This window comes from Coregonus lavaretus (assembly GCF_964263955.1).
Source record: "Coregonus lavaretus genome assembly, chromosome: 21".
Lineage (NCBI taxonomy): Eukaryota > Metazoa > Chordata > Actinopteri > Salmoniformes > Salmonidae > Coregonus > Coregonus lavaretus.
In genome coordinates this window covers 9459669-9471229 of record NC_140008.1, presented here as the reverse complement: position 1 = coordinate 9471229, position 11561 = coordinate 9459669, and the positions used below count along the sequence as shown (strand labels likewise).

General features: G+C 44.1%; 1 protein-coding gene across 1 annotated transcript in view; it reads left to right on the top strand.

The window, feature by feature from the left end:
- The first annotated feature begins 2165 nt into the window (after positions 1-2165).
- Positions 2166-11561, top strand: part of LOC311148988 (pleckstrin homology domain-containing family A member 7-like) — a 168231-nt gene continuing 158835 nt past the window's right edge. Inside the window, exons 1-3 of the mRNA XM_084186041.1 lie at positions 2166-2267; positions 2388-2464; positions 2643-2700. Of these exons, the coding sequence (XP_084042167.1) occupies positions 2185-2267; positions 2388-2464; positions 2643-2700 (218 nt within the window). The 5' untranslated portion in view covers positions 2166-2184. The remainder of the gene's footprint in view (positions 2268-2387; positions 2465-2642; positions 2701-11561) is intronic.

Genomic DNA, 11561 nt, shown 5'->3' with positions numbered 1-11561 from the left:
TGCAACTGCACATGGGGACAAAGATCGTACTTTTTGGAGAAATGTCCTCTGGTCTGATGAAACAAAAATATAACGGTTTGGCCATAATGACCATCGTTATGTTTGGAGGAAAAAGGGGGATGCTTGCAAGCCGAAGAACACCATCCCAACCGTGAAGCACAGGGGTGGCAGCATCATGCTGTGGGGGTGCTTTGCTGCAGGAGGGACTGGTGCACTTCACAAAAAAGATGGCATCATGAGGAAGGAAAATTATGTGGATATATTGAAGCAACATCTCAAGACATCAGTCAGGAAGTTAAAGCTTGGTCGCAAATGGGTCTTCCAAATGGACAATGACCCCGGGCATACTTCCAAAGTTGTGGCAAAATGGCTTAAGGACAACAAAGTCAAGGTATTTGAGTGGCCATCACAAAGCCCTGACCTCAATCCTATAGAAAATGTGTGGGCAGAACTGAAAAAGCGTGTGCAAGCAAGGAGGCCTACAAACCTGACTCAGTTACACCAGCTCTGTCAGGAGGAATGGGCCAAAATTCACCCAACTTATTGTGAGAAGCTTGTGGAAGGCTACCCGAAACATTTGATCCAAGTTAAGCAATTTAAAGGCAATGATTCCAAATACTAATTGAGTGTATGTAAACTTCTGAACCACTGGGAATGTGATGAAAGCAATAAACGCTGAAATAAATATCTCTACTATTATTTTGACATTTCACATTCTTAAAATAAAGTGGTGATCCTAACTGACCTAAGACAGGGAATTTTTACTAGGATTGTGAAAAACTGAGTTTAAATGTATTTGGCTAAGGTGTATGTATACAGTAATCCCTCGTTTATCGCGGGGGTTACGTTCCGAAAATGACCCGCGATAAGTGAAATCCGCGAAATAGAAAACTTTTTTTTTTTACAATTAGCAACTATTACATGTATACAAATACAGTGACTCACGTGTAGGCCGTTTCACTGCTCTTCAGACTGGGCCGCTGCATCCTGACTGCGCTCTGCAGTGTTCTCTTCTTCTGAAGCCCGCGGTGCAGGTGTGTTTGTTCGGGAGAAGAACATAGTGATAGGCAGCTGTTGTCGCTCTTTTTTCTTCTTTGCAAAAAGATCCTTGTACACCGACATGCCACCATCGATTACGTTGGAGAACTGTAATGAACGGCTCATCAAAGGGTCCCATTCCTCAGCTACTCGCTTAAGTTCAGTGGCCATTCGCACCATGGTTGCTAAGCGACCAAGCGTTAGTCCTTCCTCCTCATCTCTCGATTCATTGATTCCGTAATGGCGAGCAACGGCTGCATAGCTTTTACCTTCCCTTAGCATGTCCAGAAGTTTAACTTTATCTGAGATAGGTAGCATCTTCCGCCGTTTGGGCCCATCCGCAGGTGCTTTTGTCGGTCCAGGCCGTTTCGTCGACATTATGGGTTTAGGAGATGTTCGAAATTACAAGATAATTTGGCCAACTTAATGTAAATTTGCCAAGCTGTTTTATGTACGTACACATAACTGCACGAGACGACAAAATGATAGCACAATTCGTAGCATGTTTTGATACAAGAAGCGGGAGTGAGTTTTTAGCGAATCAGAATGCAGAGCACAATGCACCAAAAAAAAAAAAATGCATTATGAAAATCCGCGAAATAGCGAATCCGCGATAAGTGAACCGCGAAGTGGCGAGGGATCACTGTACTTCCGACTTCAACTGTATTTATCTATCAAATACATTCTCAATTTTGTTTGGACCTGGTTTTGGCTTTGATGTCTAATTGCATTGATTCCCATGCACATATTATTATGGAGACACTGGTAAATTAAGAAATGCCTCTAAAAATACTTCCAGCAAATTAGGCCATTTCTAAATTGGATAATAATACAGAAATACAGCCTAATACTACAGCCGCCATTCCTGTTAAATCATTGAAATATTTTGACTACACGTGTAGGCCCTACCTACAAAACCTTAGATTAACCAAAGCGGTTATGTTACTTTGTTTCCAAATGAATAACTTAAATTCATGCATAATTCTATTTTATGTCGGCGGGGGAAAGTACTCATTTATCCGTCCACTGAGTAGCCTAAAGACCTCCCCTTTAATAGCCTCTTCGCCCTAGCGGTGATCATTGGACTCGAGCTCCCTGTAGACTATGGAGTGGAGAGGGAACGAAATAGGACTTCAGAACGGGATCATGGCGGCGCCGTTCGGGCGCGACACCTTACCTGAGCACTGGTCTTTCGGTGTCTGCGGAGATGGCAGGGTGTTTTTCGTTCAGTGAGTCGGATATGTGCTTTGGTGAAATCGAATGTGGTCGTTCTTTTTTGTGTCTTTAATGAGAGTTCGCTTGTCTAGTGTTTCTTGCCTCTGTAACAGGTGTTTTTGTCTTTCTGGCAGCGATGAAACGAGCACCACTACTTGGCTCCATCCGCGAACGGGCGAACCTGTCAATTCCGGACACATGATACGGTCAGGTATGCATGAATTTGTCTCTAATACATTCTACCAGCAGACTATTGGTGCTGTTTACTTTGCAGAATACAACGGGTTGATTTTTGTGCGTTGTTGATATAGCCCAATGAAGCAGAAAACTTTCACTGAAGGCGCCTACTCTGCAAGGTAACTCACCTTATTTCTACTCGCCCATTGCAGATTTACCTCGAGGATGGGAAGAGGGTTTCACGGACGAAGGGGCCGGCTACTTCATAAAGTAAGTGAAAGCAATTGAAGTCGACTTTATTCTGTTGGGCGGTTGTCGTGATTCGCCGAGTGAGTACTGCCGTTAAGGAGACCTACATATGGCTCCCTCTAGCCTACTAATTCCTCAACACAAGAGAAGTCTTAACTCGAGTAGTGTGTGTGAATTTAAAGGTATAGGGCAACGTTTCCAAACTCGGTCCAGGGGACCTCAATGGGTGCACGTTTTGGGTTTTGCCCTAGTACTACACAGCTGATTCAAATAAATCTTATTTGAATCAGCTCTGATTTATTTGAATCAGCTGTGTAGTGCTATGACAAAAACCAAAACGTGCACCCCTTGGGGTCCCCAGGACCGAGTTTGGGAAACGCTGGTATGGGGCTATCCCCATGATGATCCCATCAGGTACTGTATTGGTAGCCTAGCCTACTGTTGGATAACAGGCCTACTACGTTTAGTCTTTATTGGATTGCATGACATGCCTCTGTGGTACTGCTGACACAGGTGTGTTCATAGGATCAAAGTCTTCAGTTGCAGTTGTTTTACAACATCCCCTTCTCTTGGTGACTTGGTTGTTCATTGAACCCAGTTGAGGCTATTGTTTGACTATTTGAAAAATTGGTTGTTCAATATTACACAAAGCTGCAAAAGTATGCGTGTGAGAATCTGATTCAGAATGTTTTCTGACACTTCCATCTGGAATGCTATTATGCAACGCAAGGATACTGCAGGATCAATACTCTGTGGGGGTCCTGTGGTGAAATTAATGATAGTGAGTGACTTCAGTATAGTTGTCCTTTTTGAGAGAGAGATTCCAACCTCAGAGGCCTGGACATCGCCTATAGCTCTCGTTTGACGTCCATCAACCTGTTCTGTCAGTAAAAGACAAACCATTCGTCCTTGGGAGTTTGTGCACTTTGTATCCCTTCTTGTCTGGCTGTACGAGTGGGAACCTTGTAGAGAAATAACAAGCGGAAGTAATAACACCCTCACAATCCAATATCCTATTCTAGTGGGGAGGACTACTTCCAAAGGTTGTGTTTATAGAACATCTCAAACGACGTCTGCTCTGGCCAGCACTGCTACTGACTGACTGAGCATGTTTTCATATTTTTTTTAAATAGCATAGAGTGCTCTCCAATGGAATGTGTTTTTCATTGTCTTTGGATGCTCTCTCAGATCAAAAGATTATGACCTTCTCCCCCTGTGGTCTGACTGTCCACTTGAAGTTAAGTTATTCCCTTAGAACAGTGCAGTCTGTTTTTATTGTGTGTGTGTGCCTTAACCCCCACATTTATTGTATGATCCCATAACAAGACAATACCCCGCTCCACTTTCAACATACTATTGTTTATTTCTGGCATTCTCTGCCAGAGACATGAATACCACAGACAACGTGGGAGAGTTCTGGTGAAATGCCCTCGCAGTGTTTCTCTCTCAGGAGTAGTGTGGTCTCGCCTGGTCCCAGATCATTTTGTGCTGTTTTACCAACTCCTACGATCATTGTCACGCCATTTGGAGAGAATAAAAACGTATCTGGGACCAGGCTAATTGTGGCCTGTGTAACATTAATAATTTACAGACCAATAAGCCACAGAAACTTTCTCAATCTGATAGCATGTTGGTAGCTTGATGAAATGCCACCCTAATCTCCCTTAGGGTGCCCACACCAGCTCTAAATGTGGGATTGGCATAGACATTTGCCGATGTAATCCAGGGTTGTGTTCATTAGGCACCTACCGGAAGAAAAGGGACTGAAACAGTGATGGGCTACTTGGACTTGATCATTTTCGTTTTCAAACGGTTTTCGTTGCATGCCCAAATGAACACGGCCCAGAGTATAGCTACCTTCTCCAGGTACCTGATCTGGCCTCCAATTTGTCAAGCCAGCTCTGTTTGTCTGTCAACTCCCTGTTTGTAAGTCAACTATTTATACTGAATAAAAATATAAACGCAACATGTAGTGTTGATCCCATGTTTCATGAGCTGAAATAAAAGATCCCAGACATTTTTCACACGCACAAAGCGCTTATTTGGTTACAACCCTGTTAGTGAGTATTTCTCTGTCAAGATAATCCATCCACCTGACAGGTGTGGCATATCTAGAAACTGATTAAACAGCATGATCATTACATAGGTGCACCCTGTGCTGGGGACAATAAAAGGCCACTAAAATGTGCAGTTTTGTCACAACACAATGCCACAGATGTCTCGAGGGAGCGTGCAATTGGCATGCTGACTGCAGGAATGTCCACCAGAGCTGTTGCCAGATAATTTAATGTTTATTTCTCTACCTTAAGCCGCCTCCAACGTCGTTTTAGAGAATTTGGCAGTACGTCCAACCGGCCTCACAACCGCAGAGCACGTGTAAAAATGCCAGCCCAGGACCTCCATATCCGGCTTCTTCACCTGAGGGATCGTCTGAGACCAGCTACCCGGACAGCTGATAAAACTGAGGAGTATGGGGTAATAAAGCCCTTTTGTGGGGAGAAACTCATTCTGATTGAGCCCCTGCCCAGTCATGTGAAACCCATAGATTAGGGCCTAATGCATTTATTTCAAATGACGGATTTTGTTATATGACCTGTGACTCAGTAAAATCGTTGAAATTGTTGCATGGTGCGTTTATATTTTTGTTCAGTATACATGGCTTGAAGTGCCCTTTTAAGTGGAGGGGGCTACTGAAAGTGTACCCACTTTTAGACCGTCAAAACGCATCTCCCAAACCCACCCAATGAAAACAGCATGCACCCACCTCTGTACCACCAAAACACAGCCATCCCAAACCACATTCTTTGTACTTACTTACACATCAACAGAACATGGACTGAGCCCATAGATGAAGATGAGCTCATTGCTTGGATGGTAAGGCCAGATTGGGTCTAATCTGTGTCTTTGGCTGTTTGCATTGGACCACATTCATGTCTTCACTCTTTTTCTTCCAGGCTTGTGGGGAATAATCCCCTTTACGCTCCAGGGGAGGGCACACACACACACACACACGTGTACATGACATCACACACACCCCCTCCTCCCTTTGGACGTCAGTGAGGGGGTTACATGCGGGGGTAGCTCCTCCAGGAGTCCCTAGCATGCGCTGCAGGGGCAGAGCCGGATCAAATCCCAGGGATGAAGGACGAAAACCAGGGGATAAATCTCTCACAGGAGTGTCAGAGGAATCTTACAGTGCATTCGGAAAGTATGCAGACGTTTTCCATATTTTGTTACATTAAAGCCTTATTCTAAAATGGATTAAATGTATTCTTTTTTCTCATCAATCTACACACAATACCCCATAATCACAAAGCGAAAACAGGTTTTTAGAAATGTTTGCATATTTATTACAAATAAAATATATAAATACCTTATTTACATAATTATTCAGACCCTTTGCTATGAAACTCAAAATTGAGCTCAGGTGTATCCTGTTTCCGTTGATCATCCTTGAGATGTGTCTACAACTTGATTGGAGTCCGCCTGTGGTCAATTCAATTGATTGGACATGATTTGGAAAGGCACACACCTGTCTATATAAGGTCCCACAGTTGACAGTGCATGTCAGAGCAAAAACCAAGCCATGAGGTCGAAGAAATTGTCCATAGAGCTCCAAGACAGGATTGTGTCGAGGCACAGGTCTGGGTAAGGGTACCAAAACATTTGGAACCACAAAGACTCTTCCTTGAGCTGGCCGCCCGGCCAAACTGAGCAATCGGAGGAGAAGGGCCTTGGTCAGGGAGGTGACCAAGAACCCGGTGGTCACTCTGACAGAGCTCTAGAGTTTCTCTGTGGAGATGGGATAACCTTCCAGAAGGACAACAATTTCTGCAGCACTCCACCAATCAGGCCATTATGATATAGTGGCCAGACGGAAGCCACTCCTCAGTAAAAGGCACATGTCAGCCTGCTTGGAGTTTGCCAAAAGTCACCTATATGACTTTCAGACCATGAGAAACAAGATTCTCTGTTCTGATGAAACCAAGATTGAACTCTGGCCTGAATGCCAAGCGTCACGTCGGGAGGAAACCTGGCACCATCCCTACGGTGAAGCATGGTGGTGGCAGCATCATGCTGTGGGGATGTTTTTCAGCGGCATGGACAGGGAGGGAAAGATGAACAGAGCAAAGTACAGAGAGATCCTTGATGAAAACCTGCTCCAGAGTGCTCAGGACCTCAGACTGGGGTGAAGGTTCACCTTCCAACAGGACAATGACCCTAAGCACACAGCCAAGACAATGCAGGAGTGGCTTTGGGACAAGTCTCTAAATGTCCTTGAGTGGCCCAGCCAGAGCCTGAACTTGAACCTGATCGAACATCTCTGGAGAGACCTGACAATAGCTGTGCAGAAACGCTCCCCATCCAACCTGACAGAGATTGAGAGGATCTGCAGAGAAGAATGGGAGAAACTCCCCAAATACAGGTGTGCCAAGCTTGTAGCGTCATACCTAAGAAGACCCACGGCTGTAATCGCTGCCAAAGGTGCTTCAACAAAGCACTGAGTAAAAGGTCTGAATACTTATGTAAATGTGATATTTCAGCTTTTTATTATTTATACATTGCAAGAAATTCTAAAAAACAGTTTTTGCTGTTTCATTATGGGGTATTGTGTGTAGATTGATGAGGGAAAAAAACAATGAATTTGTTTTAGAATAAGGCTATAACGTAACAAAATGTGGAAAAAGTCAAGGGGTCTGAATACTTTCTGAATGCATTGTAACTACAGCTGTGCTGAGAAGAGGATGAATAGGGACTGTTTGTATGGAGGGACTGGGGTGCTGCAGTTGGCACAGCCAGGAGTGAGTGGTGGATGTCAGGGCCAATCAGGAGTGACTGGCGGATGTCAGGGCCAATCTCTAATGAAGGATGACACTTCTAGCCACATCCCCCTACATCCAAGTCCTCCTTACCTCCTCATTTGGCTTGTTAGCAGCTCTGAAGGGACAGGGGTACATGGGAGCAGATCTGAAGGGACAAGGGTACATGGGAGCAGATCTGAAGGGACAAGGGTACATGGAAGCAGATCTGAAGGGACAAGGGTACATGGAAGCAGATGTGAAGGGACAGGGTACATGGGAGCAGCTCTGAAGGGACAGGGTACATGGGAACAGATCTGAAGGGACAAGGGTACATGGGAGCAGATCTGAAGGAACAAGGTACATGGGAGCAGCTCTGAAGGGACAGGGTACATGGGAGCAGCTCTGAAGGGACAAGGGTACATGGGAGCAGATCTGAAGGGACAAGGGTACATATCTGAAGGGACAAGGGTACATGGGAGCAGATCTGAAGGGACAAGGTACATGGGAGCAGATCTGAAGGGACAAGGGTACATATCTGAAGGGACAAGGGTACATGGGAGCAGATGTGAAGGGACAGGGTACATGGGAGCAGCTCTGAAGGGACAAGGTACATGGGAGCAGCTCTGAAGGGACAGGGTACATGGGAACAGATCTGAAGGGACAAGGGTACATGGGAGCAGATCTGAAGGAACAAGGTACATGGGAGCAGATCTGAAGGGACAGGGTACATGGGAGCAGCTCTGAAGGGACAAGGTACATGGGAGCAGATCTGAAGGGACAAGGGTACATATCTGAAGGGACAAGGGTACATGGGAGCAGATCTGAAGGGACAAGGTACATGGGAGCAGATCTGAAGGGACAAGATACATGGGAGCAGCTCTGAAGGGACAGGGTACATGAGAGCAGATCTGAAGGGACAAGGGTACATGGGAACAGATCTGAAGGGACAGGGTACATGGGAGCAGATCTGAAGGGACAAGGGTACATGGAAGCAGATGTGAAGGGACAGGGTACATGGGAGCAGATCTGAAGGGACAAGGGTACATGGGAACAGATCTGAAGGGACAAGGTACATGGGAGCAGATATGAAGGGACAGGGTACATGGGAGCATAATATGCCATTTAGCAGACGCTTTTATCCAAAGCGACTTACAGTCATGTGTGCATAAATTTTTACGTATGGGTGGTCCCGGGGATAGAACCCACTACCCTGGTGTTACAAGCGCCATGCTCTACCAATTGAGCTACAGAGGACCACATGCATGTATGAAGGGACAGGGTACATGGGAGCAGAATGGTAATGGCTTCACTTAGACCTCCAAGGGGCATTGGAGAGCTTCAGCTGTGTGTAATCTATACTGAACAAAAATATAAACGCAGCATCTAACAATTTCAAAGATTTTGCTGAGTTACAGTTCATATAAGGAAATCAGTCAATTGAAATAAATTCATTAGGCCCTAATCTATGGATTTCACATCTGGGAATACAGATATGCATTGGTTCGTCACAACCTTAAGAAAAAGGTAGGGGCGTGGATCAGAAAACCAGTCAGTATCTGGTATGAATGTGACACATCTCCTTCACATAGAGTTGATCAGGCTGTTGATTTTGGCCAGTGGAATGTTGTCACATTCCTCTTCAATGGCTGTGCAAAGTTGCTGGATATTGGCAAGAACTGGAAGACGCTGTCGTACACATCGATCTAGACCATCCCAAACATGCTCAATGGTGACATGTCTGGTGATTATGCAGGCCATGGAATAACCTTTTCAGTTTCCAGGAATTGTGTACAGATCTTTGCGCCATGGGGCCGTGCATTATTATGCTGAAACATGAGGTGATGGCGGCGGATGAATGGCACGACAATGGGCCTCAGGATCTCGTCATTTAAATTGCCATAGATAAAATGCAATTTTGTTCGTTGTCAGTAGCTTATGCCTGCCCATATCATAACCCCACTGCCACCATGGGGCACTCTGTTCATAACGTTCACATCAGCAAACCGCTCGCCCACATGATGCCACATGTGGTATGCGGTTGTGAGGCCGGTTAGACATACTGACACATTTTTTAAAACAACGTTGGAGGTGGCTTATGGTACAGAAATGAACATTCAATTCTCTGGCAACAGCTCTGGTGGACATTCCTGCAATCAGCATGCCAATTGCACGCTCCCTCAAACTTGAGACATCTGTAGCATTGTGTTGTGTGACAAAACTGCACATTTTAATGTGGCCTTTTAGTGTCCATTGCCCAAGGTTCACCTGTGTAATGATCATGCTGTTTGATCAGCTTCTTGAAATGCTCAATAACAGGGATGTAAACAAATTTGGCACAACATTTGAGAGAAATAAGCTTTTTGTGCTTATGGAACATTTCTGGGATCTGTTATTTCAGATCATGAAACATGGGACCAACACTTTACATGTTGCGTTTTATATTTTTGTTCAGTGTATGTTTGTCTATATTAGTTCAATAACTAAGAATGGTGTAAGTTTTATAAATACTTTATTTATTGCTAACATTGTGTGGCTTCACATTACAAGCAACAAATGAGAGACTGATGCTTTCCTGGTCAAACCCACTTGACCCAGAGCCCTCGTTAGCATATGGCCAATCAGGATGCAATATGCAGATGCAAAAAGCAAATAACCGCATGTAGCATCTGCACTGAGATTCAATAGCGTGCTGCTCCCACCTGCAGCACTGCTCAGCTTCTACTGTTCAGAAACAACTTCAGGGTGGTGTTCGTTAGGTCATACCGTACCAAAATGTTTTGCAACGAAAAACAAGATGAGCGTTTATTTGACCAGTTCAGATAGAACCTTCCGTTTCAAACCACTTTCTTCAGTTTCATGCCTATTGAACATGACCCTGGTCTCACTGTCTCAAGGAAGTTAGATGATGTCATTGTGCAGGCAAGATACTTATATAACTTTTTTGCTTCAGAACTTTGTACAACTGAGATGTTTCCATCAAACTGACATGTTCTGCACATTTTCAACACTACTGATGGTGTTGTCACAACAACTGTTGCGATGTATAGCAAATGTGCCCCCTCTGGTCTTGGCATATGCGCTCTAGCCAACAGCTCCCAGATACAGTGGGGGTAGGCTATCTACAATATGAGATTATTATGGATAAGACTGATATTATTTGTATTTGTCGAACGGCAGCCAAGCATCGATCATCATGTCACCAGAATAAGACCCTCAATATTTATTGGAAAGGAGCATCAAGCTCATCAATTTGCACATTCACCACCCTGTGAAGTTCATCATAATGTATTTAATCTGTAGCCTAATAAACTGCATGCTTTCCTGAGTCGTAGTGGGAGGACCACACAACATATCTTCGCGTGACTACAAGTTTACTTCAATATGGTCATTATATCTATATTTGCTCATAAAGGCGTTTCCACTGCCATTTCTCGCATAATTAATTTTACAGACACAAAAAGATCCCAACTTGTCGAACGAACAAATTATCTGTAGGCATTTATAAAATTGTACCGGCATTTCATGTTTCCATCAGCCCAGTCGTGACTTTTTTCTTGCGTCAGGTAATTCATCCACATGAAATGGTTGGCTGGAAACGTGGTTACTGTCTAGTTTTTATATTGGTGGTTAGTTCTCAAAGATTATTTTATGAATATATACAGTGGGGAGAACAAGTATTTGATACACTGCCGATTTTGCAGGTTTTCCTACTTACAAAGCATGTAGAGGTCTGTAATTTTTATCATATGTACACTTCAACTGTGAGAGACGGAATCTAAAACAAAAATCCAGAAAATCACATTGTATGATTTTTAAGTAATTAATTTGCATTTTATTGCATGACATAAGTATTTGATCACCTACCAACCAGTAAGAATTCCGGCTCTCACAGACCTGTTAGTTTTTCTTTAAGAAGCCCTCCTGTTCTCCACTCATTACCTGTATTAACTGCACCTGTTTGAACTTGTTACCTGTATAAAAGACACCTGTCCACACACTCAATCAAACAGACTCCAACCTCTCCACAATGGCCAAGACCAGAGAGCTGTGTAAGGACATCAGGGATAAAACTGTAGACCT